Source organism: Neolamprologus brichardi, chromosome 16 (genome assembly GCF_056152115.1).
Source record: "Neolamprologus brichardi isolate AB-2024 chromosome 16, ASM5615211v1, whole genome shotgun sequence".
NCBI lineage: Eukaryota > Metazoa > Chordata > Actinopteri > Cichliformes > Cichlidae > Neolamprologus > Neolamprologus brichardi.
The window spans coordinates 5,563,846-5,587,398 of NC_142119.1; the positions used below are offsets into that span (position 1 = coordinate 5,563,846).

Sequence of the window (23,553 nt, forward strand, 5' to 3'; positions counted from 1 at the left end):
AAGGTAACATTTTCCATAGTCAATATTGAACAATACATCTCACTGTACAAAAATGTGAAAAAACAAATCAGAAAATGAAGAATAGCAATCGTTTTAATAGCAATCATGACATAATTCATTGTTTTTTTTTCTACAGTGTTTTATTTGACAAAAATATGGTTGAGGCTCATGTTACATTCTGTATTATAATGAGTGTTTTTATTACAAAAATTACTTTTTTATTTTGATTACAGGATGAAATGACACTTTTAATAATCTTGATCAGTTCTCAAGCAAATTATAATATACAAGGATTTAATAACTGAATAAGCAATGATAAACTTACAATATTAGTTATGGGAACTCTTATACGCACTATTTCTGATGATGTAAGTAGTTCAAGTATTGTTCAGTATTTAAGGGGCTGCAATCAAATGCTGTTTATGGGGGCCTACACTGCACATCAGCTTATTTACAGTTACAAATTTCACTCCATTTTGATACTGTCCACATGTTCACTTTACATGGCTTTTTTTTTTATCTTAAAGAGGAAAACAGAAACACAAATTACTCCTACTACTGCAACAATCAGTAGAGCAAATGTGGTGTAAAGTCCAGTCTCAGCATCATCGGCGGAGAGATCCAGACTGAGGAATTTCACGCTGTTAATGTTGACAACAGCTGTTGGTGGTGCAGCTGTTGGCGCAGTTGTTGCTGCAGAAGAGACACAATGAAAACAATACTGTCATATTATTTGTGAACATTTGAAGTATAGTACTGTAAATCAAAACTTCATTTTAATTATTGCACAGTAGTAGAGATCATAGAGGCTTGGCAAGGGGGTACTAACTAACCCGCTGAAAAGTTATTTATTTGAACATTTAATTTAAGTGTCTATCATTCAAAACAGGTATCTGAGCAAATCTTATCAGTTTATAACAACAGCGTTCTGACTGAAGCTGGAAAACAAGTACAAGTCCAAACCTTAGCAGATACAGTACCCTGACACTTATTTTCATCAGGTCTCTTTAACAAAAAATGATTTTAAGTGCTTTACTCTGCTCTTTGTTTGTGAAACACTGCTCTACGTTGAAGACCATTGAAGTCAAATGTATTGAAGTAAAAAGTTGCAAAGGTTTAAGAGGCCACCGGATTTTATGCTAAATAAATTGTTTTGTAATTGTTACATTGTCATGACACATTTTGTCATTAGATAAGATGTTTAACTGGGTTCTGTAAAACAGGTATGTGAGCAAATCTTTTATAACTTTACCACCAGACTCCGGGTTCAGGCACTCATGTCCTGAGTCAGGGTCAGGGAATCCGTTGCACTTTATGACTTTGGTGTAGAAGTTAACAGAGTTCTTGGGCACTCGAGGAAGATTAGGGTCTGAGCGATTAACGTAGAACAGGCCAAATCTCTCTGTATAGCCAGCAGCCCACTCTAGGTTGTCCAACAGTGACCACGCTGTGTAACCACGCACATCCACACCATCGAGCAAGTAAGCTGTAAAGGGAAGGACAAATTATTTTTCTTACTTTAAAAGAAAGAGCAGAATAATTTGAAAGCATCCATATTACACACAAAACATCTGTATTTTTGTTTCCTCTCCAGGACATTCCTGGATTTAGATTTCTTAGAATGAGAAGCTTTGATACCTTTCAACACCTCATTGATGTATTTTTCATAGAAGTAGGTCCTGTGACCATCCTTTAGATCAACAGGGCCCCGCTCTGAGACTCCATTCTCAGTGATGATAATTGGTGGATTTCCATATTCATTTTTAATGAAGTTCAGCAATCTCCGGATGCCAAATGGTGCAACCTTAAGCCAGACGGAGCCTGTATCCAGCCAGGTACGATCAGAAACTACAATTACACCCCTACAAAGGATAGAATTCCATAAAGTACTTAATAAAAAAAAGGCCCAGAAGAAGAAGGTCAAGACGGCATTTGTTTTGCAAATGTTAACTTCTTACCTGTCTGCATCAAAGCCTGCAGCATCTCCATGGTCCACAGGGAATGCCAGGACAGATGTGTAATGGTTCAATCCAAAGAAGTCATGAGTGCCCTTGATTCTCTTAATCTCCTCTGCAGTGAACTCAGGTAACCTGGAGAAATTGAAATGACACCAAACTTACCTTATTGATTTTAGTGGACTTGTATGTTTTATGTTTATGTGTTTATTGATTGATTAGCATTCAAATATCTCAGTGAAGACAGAACAAAGATTTACCACAAAGCAAGAAAGCATGAGACAAGGCTAATCAAAAGGTATTGGCTGAAGCATTTGCTTATTACGCCAACCCTTTTAACAAAAGGTCTTTTAGCATGCAGCTCCTGTACACAGGGCTCGAAGCAAATAATAAAATTCAATTCAATTCAATTTCATTTATATAGCGCCAAATCACAACAAATGTCGCCTCAAGGCGCTTCATAGATACAGAGAGAAAAGCCCAACAATCATATGACCCCCTATGAGCAAGCACTTTGGCGACAGTGGGAAGGAAAAACTCCCTTTTAACAGGAAGAAACCTCCAGCAGAACCCGGCTCAGGGAGGGGCGGCCATCTGCTGCGACCGGTTGGGGTGAGAGAAGGCAAACAAAGCAAAAACAAAACAAACAAACAAACAAACAAGAAAAAACACCACCACCTTAGTAAGTAACTACATCAAAGCAAAAGAATCAAGAGGTTTTCTGTTTTTTGGTTTTTTTTTTTGGTTTTTTTTTGTTTGTTTGTTTTTTGTTTGTTTTTTGTTTGTTTTTTTTGTTTTGTTTTTTTTGCTCTTTTCATTCTTGATATATATATTTTTCTAATACTCTATTTTTAAACATATTTTTAAACAAGGAAAATGAACTACACCTTTTTAAATCACTGTCATAACTATTCCACAGGTTAACTCCTCTAACAGAAACACATCTCTGCTTTATATTTGTCCTTATCTTGTTTTTTTTAAAGAAATCTGTTCCCCTTAAGTCATATTGACTCTCTCTGACTTTGAACAGCTTCTGAGTACTGGGGCAAAGCAAGCTATTTTGTGCTTTATACATTATCTGTGCCATTTTATATTCAACTAAATCATAAAATTTCAGGGTATTCAGATTAATAAACAAAATGTTAGTTGGTTCTATATAGTTTGATTGGTTTATAATTCTTATAGCTCTTTTTTGCAACTTGAAAATAGGAAGAGTGTTCGTTTTATATGCATTACCCCATATCTCCAGACAGTAAGTCATATATGGAAGCAACAGAGTACAATAGAGTGTGTATAATGATTTTTTGTTCAGGACATGCTTTGTTTTATAGAGAATAGCAATGGTTTTTGACATTTTTGTTTTCACATGGTTTATATGAGACTTCCAACTCAGCTTATCATCAATTATCACTCCAAGAAATTTATTTTCGTACACTCTTTCAATTTCAATTCCATTAACCCTGATTTTAGATACATTTTTCATTTGTCTAGTGCCAAAAATAATCAATTTTGTTTTCTTTATATTTAATGATAACTTATTTACATCAAACCAGTTTTTTAATATATTTAACTCCTTTTCCGCTGTAGTCAGAAGCTGTTCTAGGTTTTTACCTGAGCAATACAGAGTGGTATCATCAGCAAACAATACACATTTTAACAGTTTGGAAATGCTACATATGTCATTTATGTATAATATAAATAATTTAGGGCCCAGCACAGAGCCCTGAGGAACACCACAAGTTACCTTCAACTGCTTAGATTTTACATTATTGAATTCGACATATTGATATCTGTCATCCAGGTAACTTTTCATCCACTTGTATGCTAACCCTCTTATGCCATATCTCTCTAGTTTATTCATTAATATAGAATGATCAATCGTATCAAACGCCTTTTTTAAGTCTATAAAAACACCAACAGTATATTCCTTATTATCTATAGCATTAGATATCCCTTCTACAAGTTCCATCACTGCCATCGAAGTGGACCTTTTCACTCTAAAGCCATATTGGTTATCACTTAGGAGATTATGCTTCTCAATATATTTATCAAGTCTATTAACAAATAACTTTTCTAAAATTTTTGAGAACTGTGGGAGCAGTGATATTGGCCTATAATTGGTAAACTGACTTCTCTCTCCGTTTTTATGGATTGGAATAACTTTTGCTATTTTCATTTGTGAGGGAAATACACCAGTTTGAAAGGACAGATTACAAATGTATGCGAAAGGTTGCACTATATATTCTATAATACTTTTAACTAATATCATGTCAATACCAAAACAGTCAGTGGACTTTTTATTTTTAAATGTCTTCACAATGTTAATTATTTCTCTATGAGTTACAGCACCAATAAACATGGAGGACACATTCTGAGTAATATGTTTATTTAGGTCGTTATTATTTCTTGACTCTGGAATTTCTTTTGCTAAATTAAAGCCAACATTTACAAAGAAATCATTAAATTCATTTGCAATGTCTTTAGTTTTATCAAGCACAATATCTTTATCTTTTTTAAAATAATCTGGATAATTCTTATTTTTTGAGCCCTTTTTGATTATACTATTTAATATCCTCCATGTTTCTTGTGTGTTACTTCTACTTTGCTCCAATAATTTGTGGTAATATTCTTTCTTACTTGTTCTTATAATATTTACTAATCTATTTTTATATAACTTGTACTTTATTTCAGCATCTTTTGTCCTCTGTTTTATGAATCTCTTATATAGATTATTTTTCTTTTTACATGCATCTTCTATCCCCTTTGTGATCCATGGCTTATTTGATCTGTGATGCTTTCTAGTGATTTTCATTAAAGGACAATGTTTTTCATATAGTGAAATTACAGTTGTTAAGAATGCATATTGCGTATGTGAGTTAAAGTATTTTACTATAGAGCTACTTAAAGGATAAGTAAGAAACTTTTACGCATTTAATAATAGCCTTCATAATACCGAGACTGTGGTAGACCAGCAGCTAGACTTCGTTCTCGTATTCTTGTCTTCACAATTTCACTGTAGTCACCATTAAATATGGGATGGGAAAACCAGCCAAGGTAGAACTGCACAAAAACAAAACATAATAGTAATTTGAAACTAACTGCCGTCAATTTCCTTTTGTCAGATTTGAGAAGAAATGGCATACCTCCACCACACGTCTTGCAGCATCATAGTCCTCCTGCCTATAAGGATTCCTGGGTTCGGACCAATCAGAGTTGACAGTGATGGAGATTATGCCGTTCTGTTTGGCCCTGTACTTGTCATTGTAGAGATGCCAGGCCTCAGCATGAGCTTTAAGCAGGTTGTGACCAGCTATGTAGGGCAAAGTGTCTGGTCCTGAACTGATTCCTGGAGACAAACATGGACACATTTGACACAGAGAAAGAGAGAACATGCAACACTAAAGCAATACTTAAAATTACTTAAACCGTACCTGGAGCAAAGCTTCCAAAGCCATATCCATGGTTGGTTATAATGATTGGTTCATTAAAGGTGATCCAAATTTTCACTTTGTCACCAAGACGGTCAAACATGAGGTCAGCATAGTCCCTGAAAAGCTTAACAAAGCTGTCATTCAAAAAGCCTCCATAATCCTCTATAGCTTGCGGCAGGTCCCAGTGGTACAGAGTAACCTGAAGAGGAAAGGAAAGGAAAGGAAAAATGACTCCAACTGAATTCACTGGCTTCCAATGTATCTTTTTGAAATGCAAGGAATTATACATACCTGTGGCTCGATATTTGCAGCATGCAGTGCGTCCAAAAGTCTTTGGTAGTAGTTGATTCCAGCCTCGTTAATGTTATTGATAGTGCCATCAGGAAGGACTCTCGGCCAGGATAAGGAGAAACGATAATGGCTTACTTTCAGCTGCTTTAATATCGCAACATCCTCTTCTATTTTATTGTAACTGTCACAGGCTATGTCCCCATTGTCATCATTTAATATTTTGGAAGGACTGTGAGTGAACTTGTCCCAGATGCTTAGACCTTTTCCATCTGCCCTCCATCCTCCTTCAATCTGGACACAGTAAATGCAAAACAATAATTTAAAGAGATGAAAACAAGGGAAGCAAGACAGTATTCAAATCATTCCTCAACTATTGCTTAACTGCGTAAAAGTAAAATTGCAGTAAAAGTATAAGTTACTTGGTAGGCCGATGAAGCAGTGCTCCACATGAAATCCTCACGGAAGTGACCATAAAGCATCTTCTCATCATCTGGAAAGGGGAAGCCATTATCCTTTATGACGTTGTAATAGTAATGAGCTGAGTACTTTGGTGTTCTTGGACGATCTGGGTTGGTGAAGTCCACGTGGTGCAGCCCAAATAGAAATTTGTACCCGTGCAGCCACTCAAAAGAATCCATAAAGGCTGTTGCTGTGTATCCTTGCAACCGCACACCATCAAGGTTATTGGCTGTAATGTAACCACAAATGCAAACACATACATACAAAATAAATGAACAACCAGTCATGGCAGTGGTGGAAAATGTTAAATATCTTCTGAAATGTTTTTATATCACTGAACCTTTGAGAGCCTCATCGATATAGGTCTTGTAGAACATTACTCTTTCAGAGTCATCCCATTCTACTGCTGCTCCATTCTCAGTAATATAAATCTCTGGATCACCATACTCTTCCTTGATCCAGTTGAGGAGTCTCCTCAAGCCCCAGGCCACAGCTTTTTGGTTAGGAATGGCTGTAGTTGGTGAATCAGGTTCCTCTGCTTCTCTCATGTCCCGGTCCCATTCATAGGAGTGAGGCTGAAGTGCAGCTGTAAAATAGCTCACTACCCTTGTAGTGTAATGATTTACACAGAATACGTCAGCAGTTCCCTTGATGAATTTCTTTTCTTCTTCAGTAAAGGAAGGAAGTCTTGACTGTGGAAGACCTTGGATTTCACTTTTGTTCCCAACTTGCCACTTCAGTGCATCAGGATAGTCACCATTCTTAAAAATAGGATGTGCAAACCATCCCAGTTGGAACTGCATCGCCCGGTCAGCAGTTACCACTTCACGGACTACGTTGACATCAGCAGGTTCAAACCAATCAGCGTTGAGGGCAATGGATATTAGACCACCCTGAGACTGACGATATTTGTCGTCATATGTATGGTAGGCCTTGGCATGGGCTTTAATGAGGTTGTGTGCAACTATGTATGGTCCATACCCTGGGTCCTTAACATTTGGTGGCATATTTCCAAGTCCATATCCAGACCATGCAATTGTCTGAGGCTGGTTAAGGGTTATCCAGAATTTCACTCTGTCACCAAAAGTAGCAAAGCAGAAGTCGCAATAGTCATTAAAAATGTCAATCATCTCTGCACTTTCCCAGCCATTGACCTTTTGCAAAGCTTCAGGAAGGTCCCAGTGGTACAGTGTTACCATAGGTTTGATATTGTACGCTATAAGAAGATCAATGAGTCTGTTGTAGTAGTCAACACCTTTCTGGTTGAGGGACTTACGGGTGCCATCAGGAAAGATCCTGGACCAGGACAAAGAGAATCTGTATGACTTCACCCTCAGAGCCCGCAGCATGTAGAGATCTTCATTAAGTCTGTTGTAACTGTCACAGGCTACATTGCCATTTGCTTTATCAGGAATAGTGTCAGTTGTCTGCGTGAATGTATCCCATATACTAGGACCTTTGCCATCAGCATTCCAGCCACCTTCAATTTGGTAGGCCGAAGAAGAAATTCCCCAACTGAAGCCCTCAGGAAAAGTGCCATAATGGTACATTTGTCTATCAAAGTTTGACTGTGAAGAGAATTTCTCCCAAACTACCTTTGCCTGAGATGGAACTTCTGAGGGTGGTAAAGCAGCTAAACGTCGAGTTAATGGTCTTTCTGCAGCTTTAAACTTCTTACTTTTTTGTGAAGTGAAACCGTTTTGCTCGATAATCTCAGAGTACAAATATGCAGATTGCTTTGGGGTCCTTGGTCTGGATCCGACTTCAAAGTTGACATAGTGAAGACCAAATCTTTGGCTGTAGCCTTGGTTTGCCTCAAATCCATCCATGAGTGACTGCACTGTGAATCGCTGCACATCCACTCCATCTGTGCGTGTTGCTACAAAATGAACACACAAAAACAAAATTAATATTTGAATTATTTTAACCTCTTAAGCCCCAAGCCTACCTGATCTCCTGCTTTTTGCCCCCATATCAGGGGCTTAAGAGGTTAACTCTCTCTCTAAAAAAATGACTTCAGATCAGGAAAATCCCCAACACTAACCTTTCAGAGCCTCATTGATGTAACTTCTCATATAGTCCATTCTGCTGGTGTCATTGAGATTGTCAACACTGTAATCTGTTGGCATCCCATTTCCTGTTATGTATATAGGTAATTTGTTAACATTCAGGTATTCTGTTGAAATGTAGTTCAGGAGCCTTCTAAGTCCCCAAGGAACAGAATAGATCCAGTCAGAAGCTGTGGGACTCCATGTGGGGTCCACAGTTGCATGGAAGTCACCAACACCGTCAGGACCGGGGGTGCACCCACCATTACTGTTGCTGACCAGCCGAGAAGTATAGTGATTTAAACCAAAAAAGTCAGCAGTACCAAGTATCCTCTGGCTCTCTGTGGGAGTGAAAACTGGGAGCTTTGCTGGTACAGAGTCAGAGCATGCGGTTTTCTTCTGTTCTACCTGATCTTTGAGTATTGCAGGATAATCTCCGTCTACAAATATGGGATGTGCAAACCAGCCCAGCATAAACTGCAGGTAACGGTCTGCAGCTGCTACATCTTCAGGTTTGGCAGGGTCACTGGGCTCAGCCCAGTCAGAGTTCAAGGCAATGCCCACTTTTCCTCCTTGTGTTTTCCTGTAATTGTCACTATAAACATGCCAGGCCTCGGCATGGGACTTGAGAATATTGTGAGTGACCTGATAATGCAAAATCAAATGGTAAGTACATTAGTGCAATGATAATAATAAAGTGTGTAATTACAGTATTCTAATAACATCACTGTCACCTGATAGGAAGATTCCACATAGTCCTTTACTCCTGGGGCATGCACACCAGTACCATACCCAGCATGGCTCACTACCCAGGGACTATTGAATGTGTTCCAGATCTTGACTCTGTCTCCAAACCTGGAGAAGCAGAAGTCTGCATAGTCTTTGAAGGCCTCTACAATGGAGGCATTGGTCCATCCACCATAATTCTGGAGTGCTTGAGGCAGATCCCAGTGGTACAGAGTGACAATGGGTTGTATGCCAGATGCAATGAGAGCATTTATCAGCTGGTCATAGTATTGAGCTCCTTTTTCTGATTGGCTCTGTCGGTACCCCGTGGGGAAAATACGGGCCCAAGAGATGGAAAACTGGTAGGTGTCGACCTGAAGACCTCGCAGAAGGTAGACATCATAATCTACCTTACGGTAACTGTCGCAAGCTAGGTCAGCTGTCTGATTTGCAAAGGCCAAGCCCTCATGACCAAACCGGTCCCAAATAGTCTCTCCTTTCCCGCCTTCTGACCAGCCACCTTCAACTTTAAAGGATACGCTGGAGGTGGCCCACTGGAAGCCAAAGGGGAATGATTCCTGAAGGAAAAAATCTCGTTCTGCTGTGGTCTGGGACTTAAATTTATCCCACACAGTCTGATAACTGTTTCTTAACCCTGTCATCCTGGCGTGGTGTGAAATGCCATGACTTTTGGAAAGAGAGAGAAACATAAAAAATATAAGCAAATTTTTAATCAAATAAGAAAAAAAAAAACAGAATTCCAATACATATAAATCAGAAAATGAACTCTTACTTGACAAGAGCATCTTCCGTGTCCAGCTTGCCTAACATGTCCTTCATGTCACATCCCACAATATTCAGGCCATTGTCCATCAAGACTGTGTTGTGTTCAAGAAATATGAATTGTTTTAAGTTCAGTTCTGATATAGTTCTGATATATGTTATTGTAACAATATGTACTCACTATTACTGAAAAAACATCGTAAGTGTGTGCTAAGTCTATGGGTGCCTTATATAACATCACTGGCCCATAACAAGAAGATTTCATGACATGATAACACTCCCAAGATTTAGAACTTTATCTTAATGTATTCTGTTTGGTTAACAACACCAGAGGATTTGCCCAGATGTTGTGGCCTTTGGTTTTTCTTTATTCTGCCATCCCGTAATATCTTCAGATAGCTGTTTTACAACGCCATTTTTTGACAGGATGTACACTGTACACATTATTAAGTGATGTTATATTCACAGAAACATTTAACATTACATGTATGAAGTATACATATTCATTTGGTATGTTCTTGGTAACTGGTTTATTAGGCACCATGAGTACAAATTTCATGTAGACAAAAACAAAATCTCTACTAAGACAGCCACTGGAAAGTATTGTTTCTTTTATATATACAGCTGCACATTCATAAAATGAGGTATTGTTCTCATGTCTATTATGGGAAATTAGTTTTAATTAATTATTAATATCTTATATTTGCAAAGTCAAAAAGCTGTCATGACATTTACCATTTAGGAAATCTCCAAGAAGCTGGTAATCATTGGGAGAACAATCATGAGCGCTCATCTTGTAAATCAGGATAGGCAAGTTCCTGCTCAAAATCTACAACATAAAATGAAACATATGTAGCTTTGCTGTATCAGCAAAATGTTAAATACAACATTTAAAAAAACATCTTATAATGCTTATTGTACCTGTAAGTTCCTCAGTTCATTTTCAAACTCTGAAGAGATGGCACAGTTGTAGTCAATGTGCACTGACAAGAAGTCCATCTGTTCAAAACAGGAATCACATCGTCATTCTGAGATGGGACATAATGAGAAGAGACTTAATGTGAAATGTATGTGAACCATTATATCATCATTTTTTATATATTTTAAGGTGATTAAGCAGACTTATGTTGCCATTTCCATCCTTTAAATAAATACAAAACCAAGTCAATCATCTTTGAAACAAACAAAAAAAGTATATAATTATATGCCCAATTAAAATCCATATAACAGCAATCAGTAGTTGCAGGTTTGGTGACAATGATTCCAATTTCCTTTGGGAATGATTAACCTCACGTATGTTAGTGCTGCTGTTCTTGTTACTTTCTTGTCACTAGAGTGTGTGGTGTAAGGAGGTGTTGAATGCCTTCAACAAAACCAAAATTAAAAATAAATAAAAAATTGGATAATAATTAAAAATTTAACTACAAACCTAACAATTTATTTATTATATTTAATAATTACTATAATTGTTAATAATTATTTGATTGGTTAGAAATAGTTTAATAAAAAAGAAAAAATCATCTACAAGAAGCAAATATGATTTCACAACAGCCAGTTAATGTGCATCGCTTTTCTCTGAAGGTTGACCTTGGTCCTCTGGAAAAGACCAGAAATCCCTTTGCAGAGAATCTGGGAGTGTTCTTTGATAGCAGCTTTTTATTTGAGAAACAAATAAATTCTGTTGTAAAAGCCAGCTTCTTCCAGCTCAGGGTCCTTGCAAAAACTAAGAACATTTTGTCATTTGCTGACTTCGAGAAAGTGATACATGCATTTATTTCATCCAGGCTTGACTACTGTAACAGTGTTTATTTTGGTATCAGCCAGGCTCTGCTCTCTTGTCACGAGCTAGTTCAGAATGCTGCAGCCGAACTCTTGACAGGCACTCTTGGCACCAGTCTTGGCTCATTTACACTGGCTTCCAGTATGTTGTAGAATTGATTTTAAGATTTTATTACTTGTTTTTAAATCTCTAAATGGATTAGCTCCGTCATACCTCTCTGATCTGTTAACTAAAAATACTCCAAATAGAGCTCTTAGGTCAGCTGATATGTTGCTTCTAGTTGTCCCTAAGCAGGCTAAAAACACAGGAGACCGGGCTTTTCCAATTGCTGTGCCCAAACTTTGGAACAGTCTGCCTCTTGAAATTAGGATCTCTCCAACACTTGACATTTTTAAAACTCATTTGAAAACACATTTTTACTCTCTGGCTTTTAATTGTGACTAAGTTTTGTGTGTGTGTGTGTGTGTGTGTGTGTGTGTGTGTGTGTGTGTGTGTGTGTGTGTGTGTGTGTGTGTGTTTGATCTACTTGTTACTAGTGATGAGCGATACCATTGATTTCCTTTCCGATCCAATACCAAGTAAAATTCAGGGTGGTATCGACGATACTGATCCGATACCGATACTTTGTACAAAGACTGTTTCATTATATTTCATATATACTTGTATTATGTAATTGTAATAATAATATAATAATATAGCTTCATAATGATTACAGGACATCAGACTACTTGTTCTTATTGCCTAATAATGCAGAATTATCATATAGAAATAAAAATAACTTGAAGTTGTGCCTATTTGAAAACGTTGCCTGCCTGCAGCACTAAAGGACTCCGTGAGAGACGTGTGTCTCACCCTAGCAGCACCTGTCCCTCTCCTCCTCTTCAGTTCGCCTCAACATACGCTCGTCATAGTCTGTGATATGATTTACTCTGAGCTGTTTGACAAGGTTAGTGGTGTTGGCAAGACAGCCACATGTATCGCAAACTGCGTCTCGGCTGTTTGTGGAGGTAAAATACGTCCACACATGACTCTGTTTATGCTCAGTCATTGTTGTGAGTGTGCACACCAAGGGGCTGCGACACATTTATACAGCCATATTTCGCATATGACTATGAAAGGCGTAAGAGGAAGTAGTTCCTTCTAATTTAGACGATCCAAATGATATAGTTTCTTTCCATTGTGTTCCTGTTAATGATAAACTACAAATTTACCCCAAAGTACAAAAATATTGATATTTTAATATGAGAATCGATTCTAGAACATAAATTACTGGTATCGGAAGAATCGATATTTCAATATCGATCGCACACCACTACTTGTTAATTTTTACTATGTGCAGCACTTTGGTCAATCTGTGTTGGTTTTAAATGTGCTTATAAATACATTGATTGATTGATTAATTGATTATTGCCAAAATAATATCAACAACCGAAAATTTTATTAGGATCCTAAATAAAAATCATGCAAGGAGGTGAAATTCTGACTATACATATATTATTGTATAGATTATGTATCTATAAAAGAAAAGAAAAAACTTACACTTGTTGAAGCTTTAATGTCGGAGAGAGAAGCCACATCTTTAGTTTTTAGTCCAAGTGACAGACGTCTGCCTGTAAATATGCAAGCATGAAAGGCACTTTTACTGTTTGGAACTGCTGAACGTGCTGAAAGATTTTATTAACTTAGTTTGGTTATACACTGATGGAAATTTATTTTTACAGGTGATTTCTCAAGACACTTACATATAAATGAAACCTTAAGTAAACTCAAGCCTCAGAGAAATAAGAACAAGTATTGACTAGTAAATAATTCTGAAAAGAATAAATTTAGTCGTGTTCTTTTGTCTTTAATCTTCACTTTTTCCTGTTAATTTGACTCACCTTTGTCAGTAAAGCGCTGATGGTACATCTGGTAAATGTTCTTGTTGAGTTGAAGGATGTTCTGCAGAAAACTGGGAGCATGTGCAGGCTGCCCGTCATGCCAAACACCATCCAGTGTCACCCATGAGTGTGCAAGTGGTGCAAACTCTTGGAAGGCAAACTCTGCATACCGCTGAAACATCTGTGCCAGCTCCTGGCTCTCCCAGCCTCCATACCTTGATTGTAGAGACTCTGGAACTGTCCATCCATGAAGGATGACCAGAGGCTGAAGACCTGCTTCCAGCAGCTGTTTCAGCAGGGTCTGGTAACATCTAACCACAGCCTGCTGGGGCTGGCTGGGGTGGCCTGTAGGAAGAAGTTGAGCCCATGACAGCGGTACTTTGAAGTGGGTCACCCCTCTGCTCTGCAGGTACTCAAAGTACTGCTTAGAGCCAGGAGGAACGGGATGACTGCAGTCAAAGGCATCATTTATGCTTCTGTCTGAGCTTCTGACCACCTGCTTTGTCAGAGGCCCTGCAAGAAGCATGAAGTCCACCCTTCCATTCACCTCACTGCTCTGACAACCATGGAGACAAAAAATGTTCAGACAAAAGACCCACAACAGCTTCTTCATTGTGGCTCAAAAACAGAACAACTGATATTTTTCGAGTGTAGCCGATCTATTTAACAGCAATATTTTTCCTTTTTATTACATTGTTACACAATTATTATTACTGGCACCTCATTTAGTTATCACAAGTGTTTTATTGTAGCTTTGAGATATAGCCAGATAGACTCTGGACTGTAGAGATAGCAACTTCCTCATCTTCTGTTCTTGAGCTCTGATATACTTTTTATTGCTATAGAATCATATCTTAGTCATTAATTTTACTACTGCTATCCAAGGTGCATAATTTTAGTCTTTTAACTCTTTTATTTACTTTTGACTTCTTTTGGTTTGTTTTTATGTTTAACATAGTTAACATCTTAACTATGTTAAACATAAAAAAGCATTGCAGGATGGTATAAACAGACCAAACTTTAGTCAGGAGAACAACTGAGATAATCCATCCATAATCCATATATATATACACATATATTGCAATATATATTACATTTAACACAATTAACGCGTTAAATTCCCACCCCCAGTGTATCTATATATGTATATATATTTTAAGGAATTTAATGCGTTAATTGCGATTAATTGATTAGAATTTTTTTTTTATTATACACACACACATATACACACGTGTGTGTGTGTGTGTATATATATATATATATATATATATATATATATAGAGAGAGAGAGAGAGAGAGAGAGAGAGAGAGAGAGAGAGAGATATAACACAGACATTACATGGGGTTACAAGTCGGAGATCGGTAGCGTTACAGAAAAACACTGAAATGTACACAACAACGGGAAGGTTCAAGAGGATAAAAAGAGACCTCTACTCATGCTGTGCTTCCATGGTAGGACAGCACGAGAACAGGAAAAAAAAAAACTCCTCTGCACAAAAAAGCACATGAATGTCCACAGCACAACATTGTGAAAGACATGACAAGACACAGGGTTGGGTAGGGGATGAGGAGTAATCCCAGGCAACACAGCAGCCATCCTGCCACTGCGCCGTCTCTCCAGCGTGGGCCCAGACCCGCCTCGTGTTCCCAGGAGGCAACAAGCATCGAAGGCGTTGGAAAGGGAGGGGGGATGAGTGAGTGCTTATCAGTGTAAGTGTATGTGTGTCCGTGTCCATAGTTCAGCTGAGACAGTGTCCTTCACCCTATCAGGCTAAGTAAACAGTCCTTCAGCCAATCCAGGTGGCCTTGCATGGAATGGGAAGAATAGTCATCACACAGTCGTTATCAGGGAGTGTTTGTTCGGCTCCGGCCTTGGGCCTGTGCAGCTGGCGCCGTGGTGGTGTCCGCATTATGATGTTGATGTTGTTGATTTTTCTTTTTATGCGAGCAGCTCACGAGAATTTTCAAAGCTGATCTTTAACACTCTGATGCTGGTCTCTCAATCTCCCGTTGGAGAGCCGCGAGCCTCGACATGATGGTATCAAACTTCTGTTCCGTGGTGTTGTCATTCTTTTGATTCTGAGACCTCACAACTGCAGTGATCCGTTCCGTGATGTGATCCAACTTTCGCTCAAGGGTCTCATTTTGAGCAGGCCTCTCTCTGATGTATCCCACCATACGCTCAATGGTGTTGTTTTGAGTCTTCACAGCAGCTGTAAGCGTCTCCAAGGTGTTAACCATGCTGCGTTCGTTGTGAGAGGTCGCGCCTCGTCCCATCGCTTCGATTCTAGCGGGCAGCCTTGGGGGGGTTTGAACAGCCGGTTCCGCTCTCTTATTTCTCCGATAAGTCAGGGCCAAGCCAGCGACCGATCAGCAAGAACCCTGCTATCATGGTAGATACTGTATCTTCAGCGTCCTCGATCGACAGTCCCGCCAGGCACATGACCCTCCAGTTCTGCCACCCGTCCATCGTGTATCTGGCAGGGAAAGTCCCTCCAGGGCACTCGGGCTCTCCCGAGCCCAGACTTCTCGTTGAGAAAAGGGTGTCAATAGCATTCAGAGACCAGTTGATCAAATCCATAATTATCTTTTAGGTTTTAGAGAACGACAGTGAGAGACTGTTCCAGGGAAAGTAATACACACGAGACAAGACAAGGACACAGAGGCTAAGCAGGGAAGATAAGGGGAAGGAGGAGAGGAGAAAAAGTGCGACCGCCTTCGCTGAGAGCCAAACGAGAAAGGCTCAGATGTTTCTGTATACTATATACAGTATATATTTTAAAAAAAACACCCAGCACGCCCCTGCGGGCGGTTTATCCTTCAAGCTCGGGTCCTCTACCAGAGGCCTGGGAGCTTGAGGGTCCTGCGCAGTATCTTAGCTGTTCCCAGGACTGCGCTCTTCTGGACAGAGATCCCCGATGTTGTTCCCGGGATCTGCTGGAACCACTCACCTAGCTTGGGAGTCACCGCACCTAGTGCTCCGATTACCACAGGGACCACCGTTACCTTCACCCTCCACATCCTCTCGAGCTTTTCTCTGAGCCCTTGGTATTTCTCCAGCTTCTCCTGTTCCTTCTTTCTAATGTTGCTGTCATTCGGAACCGCTACATCGATCACTACGGCCGTCTTCTTCTGTTTGTCTACCACCACTATGTCCGGTTGGTTAGCCACCACCATTTTGTCCGTCTGTATCTGGAAGTCCCACAGGATCTTAGCTCGGTCATTCTCCACCACCCGTGGGGGCATCTCCCATTTTGACCTCGAAACTTCCAGGCCATATTTGGCACAGATGTTCCTGTACACTATGCCGACCACTTGGTTATGGCGTTCCATGTATGCCCTGCCTGCTAGCATCTTGCACCCTGCTGTTATGTGCTGTATTGTCTCTGGGGCATCTTTACACAGCCTGCCTGGTGTGATAGACCCCAGCCTCTATGGATCTTGTACTCAGAGCTTGTTCTTGTGCTGCCATGATTAGTGCCTCTGTGCTGTCTTTCAGTCCAGCTTTGTCCAGCCACTGGTAGGATTTCTGTATATCAGCCACCTCCTCTATCTGCCGGTGGTACATACCGTGCAGGGGCCTGTCCTTCCATGATGGTTCCTCGTCTCCCTCCTCTTTCTTGGGTTTCTGTTTCCTGGACTGTGGTGCTGACACTCACCAGTCCCCGGCCCCCTTCCTTCCGCTTAGCGTACAGCCTCAGGGTGCTGGACTTGGGGTGAAACCCTCCATGCATGGTAAGGAGCTTTCTTGTCTTGATGTCAGTGGCTTCTATCTCCTCCTTTGGCCAACTTATTATACCAGCTGGGTACCTGATCACGGGCAGAGCGTAGGTGTTGATAGCCCGGATCTTGTTCTTACCGTTCAGCTGACTCCTCAGGACTTGCCTGGCCCTCTGCAGGTACTTGGTGGTTGCAGCTTTCCTAGCGGCCTCTTCATGGTTCCCATTTGCCTGCGGGATCCCCAGGTACTTGTAACTGTCCTCTATGTCTGCAATGTTGCCTTCTGGTAGCTCGATCCCCTCAGTTCTGACTACCTTCCCTCTCTTTGTTATCATCCGACTACACTTCTCCAGCCCGAACGACATTCCAATGTCATTGCTGTATAGCCTGGTAGTGTGGATCAGTGAATCGATGTCTTGTTCACTCTTGGCATACAGCTTGATGTCATCCATGTACAGGAGGTGGCTGACAACTGCTCCATTCCGTAGTCCGTATCCGTAGCCAGTCTTGTTAATGATCTCACTGAGGAGGTTCAGGCCTATGCAGAATAGCAGTGGGGACAGAGCATCTCCTTGGTAGATCCCGCACTTGATGGTGACTTGTGCTATGGGCTTTGAGTTGGCCTCTAGTGTTGTACACCACATACCCATTGAGTTCCTGATGAAGGCTCTCAGGGTCCTGTTGATCTTATATAGTTCTAGGCATTCCAGGATCCAGGTGTGGGGCATTGAGTCATAGGCCTTCTTGTAATCAATCCAGGCAGTGCAAAGAGCAAGGTTAGCCAACTATCGGAGTTGCAGAAAGGCGCGATGAGGAAGGTGCCTAAGAAGTACAGGGAGCTGTCCATACATGAGGCCTTGGAAACTGCCAAGCAACGACTCACAGCCTTGGCCAGCCGCTTGAGGAGGTACACCAGAGAGATAGAAGGCAGGAGAATAAACCAGCTGTTCTCCACAGAACCAGCCAAGGTGTACTCTCAGTGGCAGAGGAACAATAAGAGAACAGCACCACCAAGGCTGGAGACGGATCAATACTGGAAGAGCATATGGGAGAAGGACGCAACCCAAAACGGCAATGCTCAGTGGCTAGTGGATCTGAGGGCAGACCACAGCGACCTCCCCGAACAGGGTCCAGTAACCATCACAGTGGCAGATATCCAAGAAAGGGTCTCCAGTATGAAGAGTTGGACAGCACCAGGGCCCGACATGGTCCACGCCTACTGGCTGAAGAAGCTGACTGCACTCCACGAGCGCCTGGCAGCACAAATAAACAAGCTGCTAGTTGACGAGAGACACCCGGAATGGCTAACCGAAGTGGATTACTGTGAGGACAGAAAATAATGTTAGCACAGGAATATCTTTTCCTTTTCATTTTTGACCAGGACATGTCCTTCAACGCACATATTAAACAAATATGTAAGACTGCGTTCTTCCATTTGCGCAACATCTCTAAAATTAGAAATATCCTGTCTCAGAGTGACGCTGAAAAACTAGTTCATGCATTTATTACTTCCAGGCTGGACTACTGCAATTCATTATTATCAGGATGTCCAAAAAAATCACTGAAAAGCCTTCAGCTAATCCAAAATGCTGCAGCAAGAGTACTGACAGGGACTAGAAAGAGAGAGCATATTTCTCCTGTTTTGGCTTCCCTTCATTGGCTTCCTGTTAAATCCAGAATTGAATTCAAAATCCTGCTCCTCACATACAAGGTCTTAAATAATCAGGCCCCATCTTATCTTAATGACCTTGTAGTACCATATTACCCTATTAGAGCACTTCGCTCCCACTCTGCAGGCCTACTTGTTGTTCCTAGAGTATTTAAAAGTAGAATGGGAGGGAGAGCCTTCAGTTTTCAGGCCCCTCTTCTGTGGAACCAGCTTCCAGTTTGGATTCGGGAGACAGACACTATCTCTACTTTTAAGATTAGGCTTAAAACTTTCCTTTTTGCTAAAGCATATAGTTAGGGCTGGACCAGGTGACCCTGAATCCTCCCTTAGTTATGCTGCAATAGATGTAGGCTGCCGGGGGATTCCCATGATGCATTGAGTTTTTCCTTTCCAGTCACCTTTCTCGCTCACTATGTATTAACAGACCTCTCTGCATTGTATCATATCTGTTATTAACCTCTGTCTCTCTTCCACAGCATGTCTTTTATCCTGTCTTCCTTCTCTCACCCCAACCGGTCGCAGCAGATGGCCGCCCCTCCCTGAGCCTGGTTCTGCCGGAGGTTTCTTCCTGTTAAAAGGGAGTTTTTCCTTCCCACTGTCGCCAAAGTGCTTGCTCATAGGGGGTCATATGATTGTTGGGTTTTTCTCTGTATCTATGAAGCGCCTTGAGGCGACTTTTGTTGTGATTTGGCGCTATATAAATAAAATTGAATTGAATTGAATTGAATTGAATATCTCTACTTTCAAGATTAGGCTTCAAACTTTCCTTTTTGCTAAAGCATATAGTTAGGGCTGGACCAGGTGACCCTGAATCATCCCTTAGTTATGCTGCAATAGATGTAGGCTGCCGGGGATTCCCATGATGCATTGAGTTTTCCCTTTCCAGTCACCTTCTCACTATGTGTTAATAGACCTCTCTGCATTGAATCATATCTGTTATTAATCTCTGTCTCTCTTCCACAGCATGTTATTATCCTGTTTTCCTTCTCCCACCCCAACCGGTCGCAGCAGATGCCCCTCCCTGAGCCTGGTTCTGCCGGAGGTTTCTTCCTGTTAAAAGGTAGATTTTCCTTCCCACTGTCGCCAAAGTGCTTGCTCATAGGGGGTTATATGATTGTTGGGCTTTTCTCTGTATCTACTGTACAATATAAAGCACCTTGAGGCGACTTTTGTTGTGATTTGGCGCTATATAAATAAAATTGAATTGAATTGAATAACTATGACTAGGTTTCTTCATTGATTCTAGAAGCCTTCAACAATGTTAGCAGATGTTCTGATGGTGAGTGCTTGAGAACGTTGATCATAAAAAGCCTACAGTCTAATTACTCGCAGGTGAAACGATGACAAGGAAATACGGCGACTCCACCCCAAGGTGGAATCACCGGCACGCAGAAGAGTTCCACCACTCACCCAGACCATGACACCTATGACCTGAAGTCCTGACCTGAATCCAATTACAGCAATTCTGCAAAGATGAGTGGGAAAAAATTCCTCCACAGTGCAGTAAAAGACTCATTGACAGGTATCGCAAACATTTCTGTGCAGTTCTTGCTGCCAAGGGTGGCCCAACCAGTTATTAGGTTTAGGGGCCAATCACATTTTCACACAGGGCCAGGTTTGGATTTTTCCCCGTAATCATAAAACCTTCATTTAGAAACAGCATTTTGTGTTTCATTGTGTTATCTTTGTCTAATATTTACATTTGTTTCATTATGTGGAACATGTGACAAATATACAAAAATATAGGAAATCAGGAAGGAGCAAAAACATTTTACATCACTTTAAAAAATTTATTTTATGAAAGTTTGACCTTATGGGACATTAAAGAAGTGATCAGAGGCCCAAAGTACCATCACATTTAGAATCCCCATTGTGATGGCCAAACCCATGGCCACACTCTAAAGTTGGTAACTCTTGTGTACAGTGGTCCCTCGTTTATCACGGGAGTTGTGTTCTATAAATAACCCGTGATAAGCGAAATCCGCAAAGTAGCCAACTATTTTTTTTACAATTATTATAGATGTTTTAATGCTGTAAAACCCCTCACTACACACTTTATACACTTTTCTCAGGATTATACAGTAGAATGGAACCAAAGGCACCCGCAGGTGATGATGTTTTGTCGACATTGCTGTGTTTGTTGTTATGTAAATTTGACAAGCTGAACGCATTCCGTGCTGTACAGGAGACACGGCACGAGATTGGCTGTAGACCATTGTCAATCAATCAGGAAGCAGAACACAATGCGCTGAAAAAAACAAGCATGCAAAATAGCACAAAAAAAAGCAGAAGCTGAACTGTGATATAGCAAGAGACCACTGTATTTTTATTTCTTCATTTGAACACAGTAACACACTTTAGTTTCCAATAAGTTTATTTATTGGTTTCAGTACATTTGTTCTACTTGTAAGGGCGCACATTTTGTTTACTTATATATTCATACTGGGGTGGGCAATATAAATGATATACGATAGAAACGATATAAATTTGGCCAACGATAGAGATTTTGACTATACCGCTCTACTGCGATAGTGCATGTTGATGATGTCATCAAGCTGTGCCTGTTTTGGTTGAAAGTGGCTACAACCATTATCATCTGCAAATTATGCCAGGCAACAGTAATAACAAAGAGATGAAGCACTGTTGAAATATGGGGAAAGCCAAAACCTGCGCTTCCTCCACTTACGTAACATTGATTCATTAATGTTGAATTCTCTCGCAGCTGCTCTATTCCCATGTTGTTGCAGTATATTAATAACTAACCTTGTATTGTGGATGAATAGACCCTGTGCACGAGAAAATGCTAACTTTCTGGTTTGAGACCGGATGTAGGGTTGTACATTTACGGTAGCTTTACTTTGCGGTCAATCGCAAAGTAAAGCTACCGTAAATGCGAAGATATACTCCAAAATCATGTCCAAAACTCAAAAACGGAAAGATCGCGTTAAGTTACAAAGAGCAGAAGGTGGGAACACTCACCACTGTTGTGTCATAAAAAATCTAATGATCAATTTTGACATTTAAAGAGTTCAGATCGATCAGTTGTTTACATCACTCAACACAAGCAGAACTGCATTACTGCATGCAGAAGACACATCGTCCACATTCAGAAGCACATCTCTGTATCCGGTCGTTAAGTCTGACGTCACTAGCCGTGTCTGGGCCTAAACTCCGCTGCAGGTCCATATATCAAACGATCACTATGGCATTACTGAGAGTTGAAAAACTGTCTAAAGTCTTTCATCTTTAATAAAATGATCAGCGTTCTGCTCTACCAGGTGTAACAATTGAGTTTAACAGCCAGGCATCCATGAAAACGGAATTTATGACATTTAACGGAGTTAGAAGTTAGCAGGAAGTTAGCTCGCTAGCTTCTATCTAAATACAATATAGCATGTCCTGACTGCAGGGTTTTGGAAACAAATTAAAACGTACAGCTCTGTTATCACTTCCAACATAAATGAAGACAGAAAACTAAACAGCAGTGACGTTTGTAGGGTTACTGAAGTTGAAGCAGGTATATAATGATGTGCTACGTGACCGCTAGCGACACAGCTATGTTAGCATAATATAAACAAGCTAACTTTTTTTCCACTCGATAAAAGTTAACGTGAGTGTTCTTGGTGGTCAGGAACAAATGTAATCGCATGGCAGGATGCTGTAAAAGGACCAAACTTCAGCCAGGAGAACAACTGAGATAATCCATCCACAATATGAGGTTAGTCATTCATATACTGCTGCATGGGCTGAGCTGTAGTTACATCCTAAGGTTTTAAAAACTGAGCTTATTACCGGTAATAAAAGCCGAGGGAGGTCAACAGTGATCACTGACTGTTTTAGGAGCTTTTTGAGATTAAATAGAAGAAAATACAAAACATTAAACATGTTAACAACACAAAATCCATATTAAACGCAGACTACTTTAGGCCCGGAAGTAGGATTCGTCACGTCATCACTTAACGACCGGATAGTGACTGGTCTTATGATTTAAACAGGCAAATGTTCAGCATTCAAACTACAGGTGAAGAATAGTCAAACCAGATTTTTCCCCCATTATGTCGAGATCAGCTAGTCAAGTACACACCTACACAGCATGTTAACAAACCGTGAAAAAAGCCACACAAAAAATGAATGATTGCTGGTAAGGGTTTCTATACATTAGTATTTACGAAGGGTATGTTGTGACTTACCTTCAAAATTACAGCGGTCCCTCACTATAACGCGGTTCACCTTTCACCTCGCTGTTTTGCAGATTTTAGTGCAAGTTTGCATGCTTTTTTACATCACATTGTGTCCTGCGTCCTGATCGCTGCAGACGATCTCCTCCGTGACGTCTCTCCTGTACAGTACAGAATCGCTGCATTGATCACTAGCAGTGTGACTCTGAAGTGCAGTACTGTATGTCCACGATGTCCACGAAACATTTTGCACCATGAAAAAAGAAAATTGGCTACTTGATTTCACCTATCGCTGGTTATTTTTAGAACATAACACCCGCGATAAACGAGGGACAGCTGAGAAATATAACATTTGAATCCATTTTCTCTTTTGCTCTAGGCGCAGGGAAAAAATATTGACAAGTCCATGAACATCATTTACAGATATATTGGGTAAATGCCCAAGACATCTATAGAAATGTTAATCGCTGCTTGATTCATTCATTTGCTTAACTTGTTTTGGACCGTAAACAAGGCGCGAATAGGACACCGGAAACAAAGCTCCCCACAGGAGTTTCCGCACCGGAAGTAGCATATGCTAACGTGCACATAGTCAATTACATAAAATCGATTTGAGGTCAGTAAACACAACCA

The 23,553-nt window shown here is 40.3% G+C and overlaps 1 protein-coding gene across 1 annotated transcript; it reads right to left on the reverse strand.

Annotated features, from left to right (window-relative positions):
* Positions 1 to 499: 499 nt before the first annotated feature.
* On the reverse strand, positions 500 to 13,966 carry LOC148098122 (lactase/phlorizin hydrolase-like). Its single transcript, XM_087829641.1, has 17 exons — positions 13,354 to 13,966; positions 13,013 to 13,083; positions 10,615 to 10,692; positions 10,429 to 10,522; positions 9,704 to 9,788; positions 8,919 to 9,597; positions 8,181 to 8,829; positions 6,477 to 8,015; positions 6,097 to 6,365; positions 5,678 to 5,968; positions 5,387 to 5,585; positions 5,099 to 5,301; positions 4,909 to 5,015; positions 1,959 to 2,090; positions 1,639 to 1,862; positions 1,253 to 1,486; positions 500 to 693 (listed from the first exon to the last, which is right to left on the reverse strand). The coding sequence occupies exons 1-17, from the start codon at positions 13,964 to 13,966 to the stop codon at positions 500 to 502; spliced, it is 5,661 nt and encodes a 1,886-aa protein (XP_087685767.1).
* Positions 13,967 to 23,553: the final 9,587 nt, after the last annotated feature.

Coding starts and splice junctions, on each gene's coding strand:
- LOC148098122 (XM_087829641.1), bottom strand. CDS start 13,966: ATGAAGAAGCTGTTGTGGGTCTTTTGTCTGAACATTTTTTGTCTCCAT. Junction 5,969..6,096: donor CTGCTTCATCGGCCTACCAA/GTAACTTATACT, acceptor TACTGTGTCCAG/ATTGAAGGAGGATGGAGGGC. Junction 5,586..5,677: donor CTGCAAATATCGAGCCACAG/GTATGTATAATT, acceptor TTTCCTCTTCAG/GTTACTCTGTACCACTGGGA.